At 37.4% G+C, this 21,129-nt stretch overlaps 1 protein-coding gene across 2 annotated transcripts; it reads right to left on the bottom strand.

Annotated features, from left to right (window-relative positions):
* Positions 1 to 2: 2 nt before the first annotated feature.
* On the bottom strand, positions 3 to 20,812 carry polq (polymerase (DNA directed), theta). 2 transcript variants are annotated; one of them, XR_015520275.1, is made up of 32 exons: positions 20,392 to 20,812; positions 19,176 to 19,269; positions 18,466 to 19,090; positions 16,525 to 16,707; positions 15,779 to 15,909; positions 15,477 to 15,633; positions 15,286 to 15,394; positions 14,997 to 15,210; positions 14,762 to 14,903; positions 14,309 to 14,455; positions 13,979 to 14,191; positions 12,031 to 12,173; positions 11,753 to 11,951; positions 11,511 to 11,653; positions 11,229 to 11,422; positions 11,018 to 11,142; positions 9,708 to 9,951; positions 6,980 to 9,501; positions 6,745 to 6,885; positions 5,900 to 6,087; positions 5,581 to 5,821; positions 4,996 to 5,189; positions 4,784 to 4,912; positions 4,532 to 4,666; positions 4,333 to 4,447; positions 4,136 to 4,254; positions 3,862 to 4,046; positions 2,194 to 2,305; positions 1,610 to 1,734; positions 1,381 to 1,522; positions 410 to 513; positions 3 to 320 (listed from the first exon to the last, which is right to left on the bottom strand). XR_015520275.1 is itself a non-coding variant. In XM_087301143.1 (32 exons), the coding sequence occupies exons 1-32, from the start codon at positions 20,451 to 20,453 to the stop codon at positions 207 to 209; spliced, it is 7,731 nt and encodes a 2,576-aa protein (XP_087157269.1). In that variant the 5' UTR covers positions 20,454 to 20,812; the 3' UTR covers positions 3 to 206. The 2 variants fall into 2 exon arrangements, 1 of the variants encoding a protein (XP_087157269.1); XM_087301143.1 differs by having other exon boundaries at positions 4,532 to 4,706.
* Between the last annotated feature and the right edge of the window lie 317 nt (positions 20,813 to 21,129).

Below are 21,129 nucleotides of genomic sequence, written 5' to 3' on the forward strand. Positions count from 1 at the left end.
TCTAATGTTTGATCTTTTTAATTCATAAACATCTTTTTTTGGATAAAATACAAAACTATTTAGCACTTTACACATTGCACTTAAATTGTAGAGTTTCATTTCAGATTAAAAACATGATTATAAATAAAACATTTAGTGTTTGAGTTCATTACTGTAAACCATGATTGCTAATTGATGTGTAAACAGCAGAAGAGTCAGAGCAACGTTTATATGTCCAGGTCTTGAAGGTTACCCCAGCTTGGCCCTACTTTAACTTTTACTCTGAGCTTCACGTATAATTTAACAACAGACTCCATTTCTCGCTTCACAATTTGTGCAACCTGTGGAAATGATCAAATTTCATTTGTCACTGCTGTACTTATATTCTCTGCTAAAAGTAGCAATCAGAATGAAATTTCTTCCCAATTACCTGAATGACATCTTCCTCTGCGACCTCGTAGATGAGTTCATCATGCAGTTGAAGTATAAAGTAGCCTCCTCGAAGGGGTCTAAACTGATTTCGGTGTCGACCACCTGAACAAAACATATCACAGATGTCAAACTACTAAAGCTGCGTCCCAAATGGCACACTATACATGCTCTTATCCACTTATGCACTTACACACTCAACAGTAATAGTATATGTAGTGTCGTTCCAAATTGAATGATAATATTTTTTTACATAGCAGAAATTCAAACCAATTCCCAGATGTCTGATGGTTGCCAAATTACCGAAATGTCCAAACTACTAAAAATACCTCCCATGAGTATACCCCATTCACTGTCGGGAGGGACTATAATCACTCTTGTAAAAGAATTGTGCTTTCCCAATCCAAAATAAATAAGGTAATCCAACATGAGCACTTGTTAGCTCTGCCCCTTCTGCTACGAGCAAAGCAGTGGTCGTGAAGTGTCCATCACTCCACAATTTAGAGTGAATCCGCTACTTACACTCTTTATACTACAAAATGGTGGAGTAGTGCATAAGTATGCAAATTGGGACGTACCTACAGTTAAAGCTGCGGTCACACTGCACTTTTCTCCACATAGACTTCCATTCATTTGCACGCAAAATCGTCAGACCGGAAACAAGCTTGTGTGACAAGTTTCGCAGTTTGCTGCATTGCAAAGTTCATGCTTGGTGAACTCTGACGAAATCGCATCACTTGATTGTGTGAGACCAATCGAAGATCAAAACATGACATCTCTGGACAGAAATTTGAAACATGGACCAATCGCTCGCTTTTTAAAATGTCTAATCATCTTGTTTAATCCCGCCCCTTTTCGCAGTGGTGTACTACAGAATATTACAAGCGCAAACTCTAGTGTGACCGCAGCTTAAGTGTGTTGGAACACACTTATCCTTTATTCAAAAATTTAAATCTTGAAATAGTGTCATACCCAATCTGATTGAAGGGTGTTGGTGTGATGTGGGCACTCCAGGAAACGCTTCTTCTATTCTGCGCTGGATGTTGATGGTTGCTAATTTCACAATGTCAGCAGCAGAGCCCTGAACAGTTGTGTTTACTGCCTGTCTCTCTGCCTAAAAAATAGAAAAAGATTAAATTAAACTCGTATTCCACACCAGATATATATATTTTTTTTTTATGGAGGGCTCATATAGACTTACGTGAGACTTGATGTACACATTTGAGTCTTTAATTCCAGGCAAGAAACGCTTCCTGCCGAGTAATGTCTTTACATAACCGTTTTTCCCACACTTTTGCACAGTTTCACGCAGAAAGTTCTGTATGCCTTAATGAACAAAACAATCAACAATGTAATGTCAATAATTATGATAAATTATGAATTTTGATTTTGTTATCTCACATTGCTAGTGTTGTGGTGAATAATTCACCCGTTGTCAAAAATCAGGCTTGCCATTGTAGTCTTTAATTAAAATCCGAAAACGCACTACCTGTTGGTTTTAAGTTAAATTCTCAGATGAAATCTTTTAGGCATAGTTACGCCCCTCCAACTGTCAGTTTTTACAGCACATAGATAGCAAACAGAAATGGTGAGGAGGAGGTGTCTGTTAGGTTGTGATAAGCTATTTCCCAATCTTTCTGAATGAAATGCCTACTTTACTACTAATAGAAAAAACAAGCCGTGCCCACTGTTTTCTCATTTAATATTCTGTTTCTTCAGGAACTGTGTCACAAAACAGCAAAAGCTTCAGGTTGATGCAAACTTTATATGTAAAGTGCCACTTACCATTGTATCTGGATTTAAATGTCTCAATGTAACAGGCAGCATCATTCTCCTCAATGCCCATTTGCTCTCCGAGTGACTTTGCACCCATACCGTAGATTATTCCATAACAAATCTGTTAACACAAGTGCAAAGATTTACAAAAAATAAATATCAAAAAATCACGAAGTATATGCAAGTGATGCTAACAATATCTAATATTTCACACAAATTGTGCTTTAAAAAAATCGACTAGTTTAAAATCTATGAACATCAACAGCCAGTTTTCCATCATAACATGAAGGGAATACTTTCAAAGTTTAAAAAGAAATGCAAATCCCAAATGCAAATTAGCTGCATTTCCATCAAGTTGTTATAGAGGCTGACTTAAGCTAGTAAGCAACAGCAAACAAGGCAAGCATGATGTAAACAGCCGAATAGTCACGTAGGTTGATCCTTTTATTATAGTAACCTTACTTTGCACAAGTCCAAAAACCACTTGCAGCAACTGTAAAAAAAATTGTGTGAATTTAGCGATTTTTTCATTTGAAATTTGGAATTCTTATGCAATACTTCAAATGCATAGTAACTGATGGAAGCCCAGGTATTGTGAAAACAATAACTATTAATATAGTTATTTTGATGAGTTGGAGGAGACCCATGGCAGTGAGCGACACCTGTGCCACACATTAACACTTTTCATGGAGGAGTTACGAAGGATAGAAGTAGGAGTAATGACAGTGGAAGAAGAGAGAGGAACAGGCCTGGGAGATTTTTAAGGTACAGTTTAAGGGTGCTTTCACACCTGTGAATCGATTCAGTTGTTCCGAAACAGAGATTACAATTGTTACATTGTTGCTCTTTGCTCTTGGAGTGGTTGGCTTTCACACTGCAAAGTTTCTAATCGGACCAAAAGAGCTAAAACAAGTCACGTGCGAGTAAACTCTCCTCACATTGGTCAGAGTGTCAGGGTTTATTTTGCAGTGTCCCGCTAAGCTGTCAGGAGAGGTGGTGGTTTGGTGGTGATTGACAGGGTGCACGTGCGCGACGTGTTTGAGGAGAGATGCGGTGGGGAGGGGTGAGAAGGGTGCGCGACGATGCCTATTTGAGGACCAGGAGGGAGATGCGAGATTACCGGGAGATCATCACTCGTTTGCGGGCATCCGAAGACTCGCGAAACTTCCCGCCCTACTCATAATTCTCTCTTCATATAGCCGTAAGCCTATTACATATCCATAAAACACTGTGATATAACCGCGCTCGGATCGGATCGCTTTCTCACTGCAATCGAACCGCTCCAGGGTTCGTTTCAATCGAGCCGAGACCACCTCATTCAAGCGATCTCGGAGCGATTACTTTGGCGCGGAACAGAGCACGATTGCCCTGTTCACATATGCCAATCGAACCGCGCTAACTGGGCAAACGAGATATGTTCCGAAACAAAAGTGTAGGTGTGAAAGCACCCTAAATTTTGTTTTTGCTCCAGGTCTTGAGCCATCCACGGGAACTGCCTTTTCTAATCACTTAAACTTTACGTTGATCATTTGCTTCGTCTTGCCTCCTCTTTCCACTGTTATTACTCATTGTTTTATCCCTCTGGAGATGCTGTGTGGCACAGGTCGCTCATTAACATTTGCTCCACCAGCCTCCCACAGGTCTCAGCTCTACACCGCATGTTCAAATATAGCAAACCTGTTTGGCCTGCTGCCTCATGTTATCATCAACTGAAGCAGGGTCCACCATTTTCCACTCAGCTGCTATGCTTTTAAACACATCTGCACCACTGTTGAGCACATGGAGGAGTCTTCTGTCCCGGGAGAGATGAGCTAAGATGCGGAGCTCCAGTTGTGAGTAGTCAACAGCTAATATCAGACCTCCTGGGTGATGAGATTGAAAAAGAGGGAAGTTAATGTTGCGTAAATAATGTTTAAATAGATCCAGATAACTCAATGTTGAAGTTTCATACCTGAAAAGGGAACAAAAGCATGCCTCATGCTGACAGAGAATTGCATCCCTTTGTCTGGTGATTTGTCTGAAACTTTTAAAAGTGGTGCCAACAGTCGGTTTATCTTTGTTCGTTTACACCTGAAATAAACATAATTGTGTTTATATATTTTCTTATTTTGTTAGAATAAAAAGGGGAAAAACGATGCAGAAATGTACCACATCTTGCTTCCACCATTCTGTGACGTTTGACTTTCTTCTATAAGTGTTGGCATCTGAATTTCAAAATCTTTTGGCACATTTTGAATGTTTGGTTCAGTGAAGCTCACACGTCCTACATGAGGAAAAACATCACAACATAAAAAATATCAAGATAATCCTGACGTAAAACGTAAAGGATTTTCATTATGCTCCGCACCTGTGGCAGTGTGCGACTGTGAGATTGGATGTATTCTGTCCATCTTCAGGTGTGAGTGCCACTTTTTCTCTCGTTGCAGGGGGAAAACCACTTTTGTCAACGCATTTGTGATTCTTCTCCACTCAAGAATAACACCTGGTAAAGGATGTAATGGCTTGAGCTTCTCTAAAACATCCTGATGAAACAACCAAAGAGTGCATTTAAAAAGTGCATGCCATAAATTTTTATGAAAATGCAAAGACTGGAACATACCTTGGTTGTGCTGAACTGTTTAGAAAGTTTTATACGAGCTCCTGCTCTCCTAGTGTAGCCCAGCGTCTTCTTATTCTTCAGACCATTTAAATCTCCATTTGGAGGCAGCTTCAACTCAAGAAACAACACCTGTGATTGTTGAAATTATAGGATTTTAGGAATAATGAATTTCTGTCAGGAGGCCATCATTATTTGGAGTAATTTAAGTATACCTCTGCTACATCCTCTGGACTGGTCAATGAGAAGCTGTGTCCTGCTAGCTGATAAGCTTGGGATTCAAGAGCACTTAGTTTGGCTTGCATGACATGTTTTTGAGCCTCACATTCGGCAATGCTAAAGCCAATTCCATTCAGCTCTAACAATGCCAGGCAGTACTGAGTTGGCATCTCTACTTTCTTGAATACATCTAGAAAAAAAGGATGAAATTAATAAACTGCTCCATGTTCAATCCTGCTCATTAAGGACCCATATACTGTTTAGTTCAGCTCAAATAAAACACTTTTCAGGACTACCAAAATCTGGTAGCACAAAGACGCAGAGCTATTACTTTTTCAGTCGGGCTACCAAAATCTATCTATATCAGAATTTGGTAGCCTGACTGAAAAAAAATATATATATACCCGGGACTTCAGGTTACCAGATTTTGCGAGCCTTGCGTTTAAACCAGCAAATCTAAGTTCTTGGAATGTGCAGGCAAGTGTAGTTGGGCTGGTTTGAACTAAACTCTGCAGGACACTGGCCCTTTATGAGCAGGATTGTACACTGGTATGGTCAAGAGGTATAATGATATTTGCTACCTAAGAAACCATCCTTTTCTAGTAGACAGTTGAGTTGGGTCATGACCCTGAAGACCAGAACAGACTCAATAGCAGCTCTGTAGCGTCCAGGTTGACTGGCTTCTCCATAGATTCCTAAACTCTGCACACCCTGCCCCGCACTAATTCCCTCCAACATTGGGAGGTCCTCAGTTGCGAAACTGGTCACCATGTTGTGGAGTGTACGCTCTTTGGAGCTTGAATCCAAAAGCCAACATGCAATCTATAGAAGAACAAAGAACTGAATGAAGTTGGACATCATACCTCATCAAATTCCTGATGGAAAGGATTTCTATCAAACCTTTGGGTCTTCAAATGTGCCACGCACGGCAAGTTCACATGCCAGCAGAAGTATTTTGTAAAGATGAATGAAGTCATAGGTGACTGTGACACTTGAGTCTTTTTGCAAGCAGGACTGAATCTGCTTCAGCCGCTCTTCAACCGTAAGCGTATCATCAAGAGGCGGTGGCGCTAAACTGGCACTTATATCTGTATGTGGAAAGAAAAACTTTTGTTGAATTCATTCAATTGAACAGGAGGTCAAAAGGTGTTCCATTTGATCAATGTTATTATATTTAGTCCTCAATCAAGAATTTAACAGTAGCTTTGTTTCCATTCACCAATTTTACCTGCATTTTACAATGTCACATAAAACAAATACTTCATGAAAATAGTAAGAAAAATGTGCATGATGGACCTGCATTATTGGACTAACCGGCGAATTGACCACATAGTAAAACATCTGTAATGTTTTGTTCACTCTAAAATGCCCAAGCCAAAGTCCATCATCAAAGTGGTTCTGTATTATTATCTCCCAAAACTGTCTTGAGCATCTGTGCTCCCGAAGAGTGGTCTTACGCCTCTAAAGCCACGGGTTCTGTCTTGATTTTTTAATAAAGTAATTGCAAAGTGCTAGTCATGCATTATATTTTAAAAGGCCCACAGTGGCGTCTCCTGCCACAGTAAAATCTATTTTTCTTTTTGATATTTGGCACCAGTTTAAAAGGGAGTGTAGATTTTGTTTACTTTGACTCATTGGAAGGAAGCAGTGCTTTTTCCGCAAATGTTTCATGCAACATTCAAGTTTTGTGAATATGTCTAATTGGCATCTTTGGATGGAAACATTGCTAGTGTCAAATTTCCTACCTGTGTCTACAAGCTCCTGTTGTAGAGATACAAAATAAGCATCTTTTGCTCCCCAGCTTACAGATATGCCAATAACCACAAGATCCTCATATCCCTTCAGAAGGAAGCCATCTTTTCTTTTGTTCCTCATTGGGGTAGTAGCTTCAAAAAGAGTATTACATCTAATTAATAAGGTAGATGATAACTGAAACATACAGTATATTACAGAGAAAGTGTATAGGAAAAAATGTCTTACGTTTTTTGAATTTTCCACCTATGACAGTCTCAGGTTGCACTGAGGTGCTGTCTGTCTTCTCACAGGCAACAGCAAGAGAAAATCTCTCTTTTGTTTTCCATTCGTTTACAAATGTTTCAAAAAGCCTTCTGTCGCTTGCCACATCAATTATGGAAAACGTTTCTGGACTGCAGGAGTTAGAAGCAGGAAGTGAAGGACACTGAGAAAGTCTCGTTAAGCCCTCGTCAGCCAGAGGTGCGCCTAACACTGATGTTGAGTTTGTCCTCAGACAAGGTTGATGATATCTCTGTGTACATGATTTGATATTTGGATCTAGTTCAGACCTTTGCTTTGTAACATTTTTAGGTGATTGTATAGCAGAAGTGGTCATTTTGACTCGTGGTGTGACTGGTTCTAAAACTTGTGTGGGAGGAACAAGGTCACTAGGAGTCACTTTCTTAGCCTGGACTGTTACAAAGTCTTCAGATCTTGAAACTTCTGGACCTTCCTTCTCAATCTCTTTGGTTTTTGTTAGGGAAACAGCTTCTTCAAGGACAACAGCATTTGGTTCCACTAATGAATTTGAGTGAGCTGTTGCATCAGGTACAGTTGAAAACTGATCAGACCATTTATCAAACAAGTCCTGCATTCCTGGACTGATATGAAACGATGAGCTATTTAATCGATGCCTTTCAACTTTTTGCTGATATTCATTGCTTTGTGACACATTCAGTTCAGACACTATGTCATCTGTATAACTTGGCTTCTCTGCACCCAATCTTGGGCCATCACAAGCCTTGCTTATTTTTTCAAGGTACTGCTCACCAATGATTAGTGAATCTCCCCATTCTGAAAGGTTGAAAGATGATTCCCCCCATTGGATTGCTTCCTGGTCATCTGTTGGCAAAGCCTCTCTCCTCTCTGGAATGAGTTCTGGAGAAGAGCCATTTGAATTAACTTTCACTTCAGCCTCCTGATCTCCCTTGTTGTCTTGATCTATTGCTGCCTCCTCCATGGCATCCAAGATGGAGTTGTCATAGAGACTGTCAAACAGAAAGCTGCTGCTCCGATTGAAACTGTTGTCAGTAACATGATCTGAAGACTCATTATTTTCCCTTTGCTCAGCAGGTTTATTCGCACATTGTTCTTCTTCAGGAACTTGATTACTGTAATTTAAAATGTTCTCTAACTGGCTGTCAGTAAGTGAAATGTTGTATTTTGGTTTGGCTTCGGTGGGCCAGCCATTATCATGGAGAGATAAACTTTCAAATGGGCCTTTGTTTTGCTCTTTAGATACTCGATTCTCCTTTTCCAGGAAAGATGACTGTTTGACAACTTTCTCACTTGTAGAATCAACTTGGTTATCCTGTTTATTTTCTCTGACAACGTTTAATTCAACATTCCTATGTGAAAAATCATGCCCGTGAAGCATTTTCTCAGTCTGTGTATCAAGCTGAAAACTATCACCAAACTCTTCTAGTCCATTTGTGTACAAGTCAGGAGAGCTAAGCTTCTCAGAATTACATACTAAATCATTCTTTACTCTGGTGTTTACATGCAAGTCCCCTTCGTTCTGATCTCTGTTGCTAAATTTCCCATAAATTTCTGCAACCATTTCTTCTTTTTCAGTTTGGGTTTCATGATTAATGTCTGCATTTATATTTAAATGTTTCATTTTTGATGTGCGCTTTTTCCCCTTACCAGAGGAAACCACACAGACATTTGTGACTTCCTCATTTGGGAGTGGAGTACATGAGCGAGAGTCTTTTTTTAACCCTGTGTCTTTGTTCAGTTTCATCTTGACTTGATCTATTCTACAAAGCTCTTCAGGTTTTGGCATTTCCTTACGGTCTGTTGCAAGTCCATTTGCAATTCTCATCTTCACTCCAGTGACTGTGGGTCCCTCTTCATCACCTGCAGCATCCATCCTTCTGCGTTTTGAAACTGGACTAACACAGTGTTGGTCATTGCCAGAGATGCAGGTATTAAGACATGAATTTCGCCTCTGAAGTGATTCAGATGATGATTCAACTGTCTGGTTATTATCACAGCCCTTGTCTTTTGCATTGATAGATTTGAGAACTTTATGAAGTACACTTGATTGCAGTTCACATTTCTTATCAGGTTGGCATTCAGCAGATGATACACCCGAGTCAACGTCCATGGTTTTTTCTAAATTGGTAGTGGATTCTAATGGCCTCAAAGGGGGGTGTGAATTATTGTTAGAATTATTTTCCAGCAGTAACTTCTCTTCAGTCACATTTAACATTAAGTCTTGGCCCCCTTCATGTTCTGTGCCTCCTGACATGGACCGTGGTTCTGTGTTTGAACTGTTATCTGGCTGAGTCTTTGCTGGGAGGCAAGCTGGGTTCCACTCCACCCCTAGAAGAGCCAGATCTTTCTGGAGGAGCAGCTGGGCTTCAGCCACGATCTGCTGGGCAGCTTCTCTTTCAGTCAATGCCTTTTTCCCACTGACCCAGATACAGCGCATACTCTTGCGTTCTTGAGCCTCCACCTCGCTCTCATCTACTGCCTGTCTGGAGCTGCAAGATTGAAATGATCAATGAATGACTTGATGTAATCTATTAATGAATCAATATTAAAACTACACTTTAGGCAATAATCTGATGAATAATGATATTTTAAAATTCTATAATTTTAGCAGTCTTGCACCCTTAAATGCATATATTTTGCAACAAATAAAGGCAATTCAAACATTAAAATATCATCAAGTAACCCTTTTCATTACCTTTTAAAAGGAATAGCTTTCCTTAAGGCCTTCTCCACCTCTGTAACATCAGCTCTGGCCAACTCTGCTACCGTGACAAACCCAGAGCTGTAAAGTGTTCGTGCTCTCTGGGCAGTTAGTAAAGAGATTCGAACTAGATCACACAACTCCCTCTGGACTCCAAAACTGAGACGACTCTGGAACTGGGAGAGAAGCAGCTCTAGGTTGTGCCATCCAAGCCGATTACAGAAAACCGTAACCATACCTGAAAACAAAAGTATATACAATATACATGCATACATACATAAATACATGCATAACACAAATAAGTACACCCCCTACAGATCTCTCTTTAAATTAATATTTTCTACAGGATACTATACAATAAGATATTTGTGTTTATACATAGGATTAGTCCGTACTAAGCTAATTTAATAAATTAATAAATAAGATTACAGTAGGGCTGGGCAATATTAGCCTAAAATCTAAATTTCGATTAATTAAATATTTGAACTCAATTACAATTAATAGGTGAATATTTTATTTATTTTATGTTTTTGCCCTCACAGTTCATTGACAAGTTTTGTACAGTAAATATGCTCACATATTACAAGTGAGAGTTTTTTTGAATGAAGGAAGCATTACTAGGTTTGAAAAGAATTGAAGGAAACACATGCTATTATTACTATTAAATTAAAACATTGCCTAAAACGCAACTCTCCTCGCCACCCACCCACATCACCAATTCCACACCAACCATTGTGCTACGTGTCGTTGAGATGTGCACCTAAATTCTTTTGAGAGATGTGCAGTTATGCGAAGGCTGTGCCAGACCGTCAATAAGTGTAAATCATATTATAATAAGTATAAATTAGCCTTAACCTCTTTAGACCTGAATTATGTTCCAAATTTTAGAAAAATGGGATGTCATGTGATGTCCATTGTAATGGACGCAGGGTCTGAAGGTGTTAAAGTGGGCTCACAAGACTCCACACACGGTAGGGAAAGTAATTGAAAAATTTTACCTGGAAAAATTTGATCGATAGATTCTAAATGTCGATTTCAATTACTTTTTAATTAATTGCCCAGCCCTAGAATACAGTGCAAAAATTTGTACACCCTGATGAATAGGTTAGATAAAATACAATTTTGATAAGAGATTATATTCACTGCAAAAGATATATAAATATACATTTTAATGGGGTTGTACTCATTTATGCACTGCACTGTATGTATATATGTGTACGTATTATTTTATCTTATGTAAATAGCTTTTTACAATCCAAGTGAGAAACAAGTTTCATTAGATGCATGACGAGATATCAGTGTACCTGCATAAGTGGAAGCAGACTGCTGAAGTGACTGAAGCTGTCCTCGGCTACAGCCATACTTCTTTGCAACAGCTCCAAGAGGCTCTTCGCTTACCAAGTCAAGAAGAACTAACGTTGTGAAAAAGCTTCAGGATGAAAAAAGATACACATCAACAAGCTGCTACTTGAAAGCAAATTAAAAGAAGCATTCTAAATAACTAACACACTGTACCGTTTGTGAATGGCCATCTGCCTACGTTGCTTCTCGGTTTTTGCAATTAATTTGCCACCAACAGAACGAGCCAGGAAACCTTCCTGTATGCCGACCATCTCAGCCACCCGCTTCATTGCCGATGGTAGTTGCTCCCAAAGACAGAAAAACTGATACCAGTCTATTGTCGTCCAGTCCACATACACAGGGGTTATCTTAAATATGTGACATGACTGTTAAAAACCCATATATGAAAACAAAAAAAAACACATTTAAAATTGATTAACAGTTTGTTCTGTCTACCTGGTAAAGGATATGGAGATCATTTTCCAGCACAAATCCTTTCATTGCTCTCTGAAGATCTGCAAAAATCCCCAATGCTTCCGGAGGTGATAAAGAGGAAGACAACGTCGCAGAACCCAAATGTGTAGGACAGTACCTCTCCACTAATAGACACACAATTATCAAAATGTTATCATCACGTCACAGAAGATGACTGCTACTGTAGGTTTTTACTGCTATATATTTGTCTTTTGGCATCTTACCATCTCCTTCTTTCTGTATATGGATGAACTCATTGTCCATCAGCCACTCGATGCAGGCTTCAATAGCACCTTTATTTCGAGCTTCTGACTCGCTTCCATCCTGATGAACTTCTTCAGCTGCTATACTGGCCGCCAGCAGAGTGCAAGCTGCATACATTCTCACATCCTGTGGTGAGCTGGCAACTCCTCCAACAATGATCTTGAATGACATAAAATGTTGAACATACTCCCCCAATACACTATCATACAACAGATTTTTTACAGCAAGACATTTATACCTCCAGGATGGCCCTTAGCATGCTGGTAGTAACGCCCTCTCCTTCCCGCTTCACCAGGCAGCTGCTGATAGGCTTAAGCGATCCCTGGATGAGGCTCATCCCCTTCGCACGTTCAGCCTCTTTACAGACCAACACACTCTCACCTGATTATTAAATGCACAGATTATTACATCACTGGAAAAAAAAAATATTATTTAACATAACACATTGTGCAAGTATATGTCATACATACTGTCATAAATTTTAGGTTTGTATTCACCACACACAGTACCCTTCCAGTATTTTAACCTTAAGTTGGGAAGACAAGGGGTTCAAAATGACAAAATGAGTCTGTGACAATTAAATTAATTTATTAATTTAATTCATTTTCAACCGCTTTTCCGGGGCCAGGTCGCAGGGGCAGCAGTATTAGGAGAGAACCCCCGGCTGGCAATCCCAGGCCAGCCAAGAGACATAGTCCCTCCAGCGTTTCCTGGGTCTTCCTCAAGGCCTCCACTCGGTGGAACATGCCTGAAACACCTCCCTAGGTAGGCATCCAGGAGGCATCCGAAACAGATGCCCTAGCCACCTCAGCTGACGTCTCTCGATGTGCTTTTGGAGGTGAACTTGGAGGTGCTGATTTTTATCCCAGCCGCATCACACTCGGCAGCAAACTGCCCCAGTATTGAAATATTTAGTGTTTACAGAAGCAGAGGGCAGATAAGATGGAAGTAGCAAGACAATAACCTCCTAGGACTGAAGTGTCCACATATGTGGAAAGCACATTTTAGCTCTTAACTGGCTATTTAAAATACTTTGTTTTACATTTTGTTACAGGCATACAGTGTCATCCTGCAACTTTTTTGCAGCATATGAAATCTCTCTAACACTATTTGTAACTGTCCAAAATGAGGGAAAAAAAGTTTTTACTGTCCGTAAGTCAAAGCAAGTTTAAAAGAAAATTTTGTATGTTATATATGCATAAAAACAGTCAGGATAAATTGTTTTATGCACATACGGACCACAAGTCCACATAAATGGACATCATTTTTCATGTCAAAGATGATACTTAGGTACTTAGATATCAAAAGATGATACTTAGGCTTTTATTTTTTTATTAGGTTCCAATAAGCCCCAATAGCAAAGACAATTAAAAAATGCATGTAAAAAAACACCTTGGGGCTTAAGAGGTTTAATCTATGACAACTGTAAAGAAGTAACTAAAATATCCACTAATGCATGCTTTTTTTTCAAATATTTTAGATTAAATATGGTAATGTTTATGGGAATCATGTAATTCTTGACTAATTGTAAAAGAAATGTTAAAACGAGTGACAAGTTTAATAAGGTTAATTTGAAATTATTATTCTTATTTATTTTATTATTAAAAATAATTAATTATAATTTAGTTTTATATAATATTTATTCCATATTAACAACTTATGCTAGAGCAAAGCCTCTTTTTGTATTATATAACTATAAGTGTTATTAAAAGCATGAAATAACATTTTTGCAACAAGACAAGGACAGTCATTTTGAAGCTGAATTTACTGGTATTTTACGCAATTATGTAACATTCAAAAAACTTTTTTTCATCTTCTTTGTTGCTTGCCACAGCTGCAATAATTGAATGCAGTGTAGAAAGGAAGGTGGTAGAAGGAAAATAATATTCCTCACTTGTGTTTATTTTATTGGTAGGGTCAAACAAAGTTGTTATTTTTTTCTAACATGTCAATTACCAAGCCATATGACTTTTAATTTGCATTGTCCTGGCAAGATTGTATTCGCTTTTAAGTAAATGAGCCCCTGCATTGGTCTTCTTTAGTTTGTGCATTGTCAAAATATCAACCGCAAAAAATTCCACTCCATTACTGCTTTTATAAGATCAAACTCTCATGCTAATTCACATACTTTAATACATCTGGGCCAAAAGTAGCCATAACATGCTTTCAAAACATGGAGCACTCACCTATTGTGTCCACGCCTTTACGGCCTGCCCGTCCCACCATCTGCTTATAGGTCAGGATGTCCAACAAATGACCATTAAAAACAGGAGTTCTGATAATCACACGTCGAGCGGGCAGATTTACACCAGAAGACAAGGTGGAGGTGGCAGCTAACACCCTAATGTAGCCTTGACGGAAAGCACCTTCAAGAATATCCCGCTCATCGAACGTCAAACCTGAAACCAGATTTCCAAAAATGTTTATGTATTGGATAATTGTTTTTAACAGTTAATAAAGATTTATAAATAGGTAATCAATATGAAATCAAGAATTTAACAACAAAAGGCATGTACCTGCATGATGGAAGGCAACACCCCAAGGAACAGTCCTCTGAAGCACATGGTCCAAACCTGCGGGTGTACGTTTCAGCTGAGCTAATACATCTAGGAGACCTTCCTGATTAAGAGATATACTCTGCCCTCCAGAGCCTGACTGCATTTCTGTAAGAACAAGTAATGTTTGAGACATCTGGATTGTACAAATACTGAAATAATTGGGTAACACTTTTATTTTACTTTTAGGCCACAATTCATGCTATAAACTACTGGCTTATTACCTGTTCATTAGTAGTGATAAAGCTTGATCTTATTCTGCATCCCTAATTCTAATCAAAACCTAAACCCAACTTCTATCTTACTAACTACTAATAAACAGCTAATTAGTAATTTATTAAGCTAGTTAATGTTTTATTAATACCTTGAATTGTGACCTATACTAAAGTGTTACCAATAATTGTAAAGTTAAACCTTTGTGATGAAGATTGTAAAACTCTCTTCCAATGCTATCTGCTAGTTTCTCACACCAGTTCTTCGAAGGGCAAAACAGCAGTGCAGAGTGTCCGTCCTGTACGGTCTCAAAGCAGAGGCTGACAATGTGATCATCGTCTCCCTAAAGGAAATTGGATATGTAAACATTAGCAAGTTTAGTATGTCATGGGGAATTTTTTTTTTTATTTAATTAACCAAAAAATATGTCTCAGACCTTAATGGGAAGAGCTGGAGTGAACTGTCTGACCAAATTCAGAGATCCGTCATAAATATTTGTGCCAATCTTGACCCACTCCATCAGTGGCACTGGGCGATAGTTCGTACTATACAGCTCAGCACTCAACCAGCGGGCAAGAAGATCCAAGTTTGGCAGCGTGGCACTCATACCAATAATCTGCACACCAGTAGAGGTACTCTGACCAGAGTTTCTTTAAATAGAAAAGATGTTCACTTCCACCATGCATAATAAACATAATTTATTTTAAAATTCCATTTTAACATACCGTGTTGCAGTTTTTTGGGCAATGTATCGTATTTTAGTAAGCAAAAGCTCTAACAGATATCCACGACCAGAGTCCCCAACCATGTGCAGCTCATCAACTACAACAGTTCCTGCAGTTTGAGAGAGAATTTAGTTTTTTAAACGTACCTGTCACAACATTATAAGAGGCCAAATATTTTTTGTTATTTTTACCAAGTAAATCCAGTTTATCTTCTTCAATGAGTCTGTTGACGAGTCCGTTAGCTTTCTCTATTGTGCAAACAGCGACATCTAGTGCTGAAAACCCACCAGCTGCTGAAGTGCTCCCCATATATCCCTCCACCCTGATCCCTGCCTCCTGAAATACATTCTGAGTAAAAAATAGTAAGTATAATATATATTAGTAAAATTCCAAGATGTGTATTGACAGGTGTTTTACCTTAAATATTTTTTATTTTTTAAGATTTTTAAGGTAAATTTTTGTGTTTATGTATAATTGTTGTATAATAACCAACCTGTAGATAAAACATCTTCTCTCTCGCCACAGACACGAACGGAAGAATGAACATGGCTTTCTGTCTTGTTTCCAGCACTCTCTTCAAGATCAGCAACTCAGAAACCAATGTTTTTCCTGCACTGGTTGGAGCTAAAAGAGAAAACGTTACCTTTAAAGGGACCTATTATGCAAAAAATCCCTTTTATAAACACAGTTGTGTGGCAACAGTATGTGAATATAGCCAGCCTATAATGGTATAAGTTGACTCTATTTTCTTTAATAAAAAAATGTCAATCAATTCTCCCTTTGTACATATCATCAGGGGGAAAGCTCTACCCATTAGTGACAATCTCTCTCTCATCATCATAGACATCCCAGAGTGAGAAGCAGCCATCTACCATTAGTTTTTTCACCATAGCTGGTAAAGATAATGTCAGCGACTAATAGGATTATAAATGAGTTTTAAGATGCATAAATGAACACCGAACACCATAGTCTCCATAGACTATATTCTTCTAAGACACTTCTTATATTTAGGCACATCAGAGACTTGTTTTACATCTTATAAAAAAGTGCATAATAAGTCCCCTGTAAACTTTTTGATAACATTAAATAATTACACATATTCTAGAAACACATATTCTCTTCATATACTTTATAACATATATTTTCTTAATATTCACCAAAAAATGATCTGTTACTCAGACAAGCTTAGAAATGAACAAAATATTTGTGGTTAAAAAGAAGATAACTTTTTTTTTTTACCAGAATATACCAGGTTCTGGCCCTCCAGCACTTTGCCCAGAGTCAGACACTCAGCCTGCCACTCAAACATCCTGTGAACACCGAGACTCTGGTACTTCTCCAGAACAGGCTTAGGAAGACCCCAGCTGGAGAGCAAAAGCTTGTCTAACTGATCAGCAGGACGTCCCATGTGGATGCTTTGTGCTATTTAGGACAATAAAAAGAAACAATCAATATTTCAGCAAAAAAGAAAAAACTGATTTATCCTGCTTTAAAGTCAAAAGTCATTTAAGAGTTTTATTTTAAAAGGAAATGCTGACAAATAGCATCATATCTGCAAATTTTTAAAGAAGTAATTTCTGAATGACTTGTGACATTGAATGATGTGTCTTAAATAAATATTTTAATATTCAATCATTTATGAACTTTTTAAAATAAGTGAATAAATAGGCTTTGCATATATATATTTCGACCGCTGTGTGGTGCTTTTAACATAGACTTCTTCAGCTAAAACTTCAACACGATAGTTCAGTTTTGTCTTTTCACAATACTTGACAGGACGGTATTGTGTTTACCTTATGCAAAGTACCTTTTGTATGTGATGTGATGTGTTGAATTCAAATATTATTTTGTTTGGTGGTTTTGGTTTTCTTAATAAACATGCTTTTATACTATACTGTAATTTTTTGTTTAGAAAAGATGTCTACAATACATGGTGAGAAGCATAGCCGTAGGCTGCAAATATTAAACAAATATAAGTTTTTTAGCCTTTATAGTGCCATATTAAATCGTGTTGGGGTAAAAAGAACGTTCCATTTCTAAATCCTTTAGTTTTATTTAAAATATGAAAAAAATCACAAAATATGAAAACAAATAAATAATTTAAACCGATTGTAATGGCATTCGATAAAACAACAAAGGACAAGACACGTTTAATAAAAGCTAATCATATGACTCTTATTCTGAAAAAATAAATGCTTTCATAACGGAAAAGAGCTTTGATATGCATACAAGATTTGACCATACAAATTTTTTTTTTAAATAAATAAAATATTCAAATTGATTTAGATGTGAATAGCAATATTTCAAAATACTCAAGCGCAGACAAATCATTTTACAAGGTCTGCTATTGATCTACAAAAACAACCCTGGAGTTTTCAAGCTAGGCAAGATGCTGCAGAGATTTAAGTGTATGATAATTACGTTAAGTTTTAATGTTGTCAAAGTATGACAATATGCTGTATAGGGTGCACCTGCTTTAGGCTATATATTTAGGCTATATATATATTGTATATGGCACTTAAATTAATTTTAACGAAATACTCTGTTCATGTAAACGAAAAGTTTAGATAAAAAGACTGTGGGATTCTTGATGTGCTAATAACCCTGTGGTCTGAGCATTGACACAGAGTGCATTATAAATTATATAATATTTATAATGCACTCTGTGTCAATGCTCAGACCACAGGGTTATTAGCAGTATATATATATACTCCCACAATCACGTTATTTCAAAAATCCATTCAATATTAGGTCAGCTTTGGAACTCAAATCAGAATAGACTCATTGAATTCTGCAAGATTTATGTCTGTCCTGTAAAAATCTGTTCAGCCAATCTTTAAGACACTTTAAAACTTTTGTAAAAGCTTAAAAACAAATCCATATACATTTTGTCAGGGGAGCTTTGCTTAATGCCTGAGAACAACTGAGGTTAATTACTGTGTGCCATGCATCATGGTTAAGCATCCGTGTCCAAAGTTTGATTGTTTTAAACATCAGTTTCAGGTGAACAGAAATCTCTCAGATTTGATTAAAGATATTTTGAACTAAATTTTGGAATGACATAAGGATGAATAAATAACAGGATATTCATGTTGGGGTGAACTAACCAGCCAAGTCACTTCTTCAAATGGTGATCAAATAGCGACATCTGCATGCAACAGTAGAAAAGTTTACCTATACCTGCATCTGATAGTGTAGCATCACCGAGGACGGTAAGATCCAATCCAGGCGGAGGGGTCAACACAGACACTGATTGGTTTTTTAGAGATCTCTTCTGCTGCTGCAACACTGACCGCTCTTTAGCAGCAGCCATATGTGTTGGACTGAACAGAATGTAATCCTTGGAGTCATTAGGGCTGGTGACTTCTCTGAAATTTAACTTCTGCTTGCTCTTTGCTACTTTAGATGTTTTTTTCATGGAGTTCAGGATCTTTTGAGGGGAAGAATAATCTCTGTTCTGTTTCAAATCATGGGTCCGTCCTCCCACTTCAATCTTTTTGGTTTCGCTGAACAAAAGTTTTTGGGCCAAATCCTTCCAATCACCCTCTTTTTTGGCTTGAGTTCTGGTTCTTTTGTGCTCTGATGGACTTGAAGGGCTGATATTTTCTGCGTTTTGCTCTTTTGGAATTTCAGCATTTTTTGGAAAGTCACAGTTTTTCTTTAATGGTGCTGGTTCGGTTTGTTGAATCTTTTCAATCTTCTTGAACTTCATGACTTCTGGACCAAGTTCATCAATGGCTTGTAAGATTTCCTCATCCATAGCCAGACTGGAGTCTCCTGGCATCCACTGCTTACTCTGGATTTGCTTAAAAAAACAACAACATTTGTTTTTAGTGTAACAATGTTTACCAGTGGCTTAAAATTATATGACATACATTTTAAAAGCATACTTTTGGTGCAATAATGCTTCTGTTCTCTGATACATCTTCCTGACACAGGTTACTTAATTGTCTTTGTCCGGGCTTCTCATCTGCAAGACTTAAGCTGTACAAATGAAAAAATTGGTTACGACAACACTATTTTAATTTTTGTTCAGACATAAAACAAAGAGAAAAATGCAACACTTATAAATATCTTGGGAATAGTATAACAGAAAATTATTGCCGTTTTTAAACCTTGGAAAAGTCAAGGTTTAAAAACGGCAAGAATTTTCTGTTATACTATTCCCAAGATATTTATAAGTGTTTTTTAATATAATTATTTTTTTAGTTTTTAGTGCAACAATATCTCCAGTAGAAAATGACCCTCCACATCAGAAGCTACTGGTCAGCAAACATTTGAGAAACAAATTGCTAACAAACCAACACCCTGTGCACCTGAACAGTGCAGTGGCTTTCTTACTTTATATCCAAGGAAAAGAAAGATATTAAAAGATGCCTTTTCAAGTTGTAAAGAAATCTGTTTTGTAAACTAATAAAGACAGCAGGACAATGATTAATTTTAATTATTTAGCCTGACATATTTACTGTTTCAAAATACTTTAAAAGTTTCTTAAAATATCTTGTGTTCAATAGGAAAAAACGTTGTTGTTTTTTATACCCAGAAGAACATATTTGAAAGCAGTAACCACAATACTGTCATAACATGATATTTTTATCCAAGGTTTTCATACCATCAGAATCTGATACCGGTCCATGCCTAATATATATTATAGTTAGGATGACATATAAATATACTGTAAGTGTTAAATGAAAGAACACTTTCATATACCTTGAACATTCATTCAAATTTCTAATGATAACTCAATTATTAAGCACAAATTTTGCTAATATTAAAAGTTGAGACCAACAACAAACCACGCAACATTTTGAAGACAGAAACTGTCTTTGAATAGTAATATAATGGTGAACATACATGTACAGTTTTTGAATATCAGTGAAAATCTTTTAGAGTTAATTTATGATTGCTAATAATCAGATTTAAAGATCATCGTTTTCACTTGGACTTTACTAAAAAGCTCCATATCAACCAAGTTTGTAAACATTGGTCAAGAATTAACAGTGAAGCATTAAAGCTCCTTGTCAACCAGAGTGTGTAAACAAAACTATGGCAACGTAGACAATCAAGAGAAGCACAGCAGAGTTTCAGACCGCAGACACATCTTACCCTCTTGTCTTCACAATACGATGTTGTCCCAAATAAATCTTTCTTGTCGTTGCAGTCATCATCACACAAAGACTTTCAATTCAACTTTTCCCATACAATGCTTGATTGAGTAAAAATAAAAATAGCACAGTAAAATGTTTTTCAAGGCAGTTGTTTTGCTGCTACCTCTCGTCGCTGCGCGTCCATAAACTCATGTTAAAAGATATTAACGTTACTGACACTTTCATTCCAGCTAACTGAGTTGACATTTCAGAATAAAGCTGTTTACATTACACGATCGCAAACCCAGTGAATCATTTTACATTTCACTCGTGTAGAGTTTGTTTGTTTAAATGCATATTTACAAAAAGTTCTGCGAACTCAGACTGGGTTAAAAGAAAACAAAAAACAAATAATCAAAGAGCCCGCGGTGCTTGCATACAGTGGTCCCGGGGAAACAATGTTGATTTTGAAGGTTCCTCTTCAGTGACATTACAAACTATGCAATACTATAACATTATTCTGTGTTATAACAATTAAAATTATTTACAGGACAGTGAAATAATCTGCTTTGTTATATAAATAATAGTAAAGGACCGTGATTAAGTCGCTGATTTATTGTGTTTTAATAGCACGCAAAAATAATAATAAAACATGCTATTAATACATTTTGGACCTTCAGGACGTTTTATGAATGCAAATTCGTAAGTAAGTAACTAAACAAATCATTTTTAGAGTCATATTATTTTGTTTTCACAG

This window comes from Danio rerio, chromosome 21 (assembly GCF_052040795.2).
Source record: "Danio rerio strain M-AB ecotype USA chromosome 21, GRCz13ab, whole genome shotgun sequence".
NCBI classification, from domain to species: Eukaryota; Metazoa; Chordata; class Actinopteri; order Cypriniformes; family Danionidae; genus Danio; species Danio rerio.

Excerpts from the sequence above, each read along its gene's own strand:
- polq (XM_087301143.1), bottom strand. The coding sequence starts at position 20,453 with ATGATGACTGCAACGACAAGAAAGATTTATTTGGGACAACATCGTATT. Across the intron at positions 11,654-11,752 it reads TATACAGAAAGAAGGAGATG|TGGAGAGGTACTGTCCTACA; the intron begins GTAAGATGCCAA and ends TGTGTCTATTAG. Across the intron at positions 4,255-4,332 it reads AATGGTGGAAGCAAGATGTG|GTGTAAACGAACAAAGATAA; the intron begins GTACATTTCTGC and ends TGTTTATTTCAG.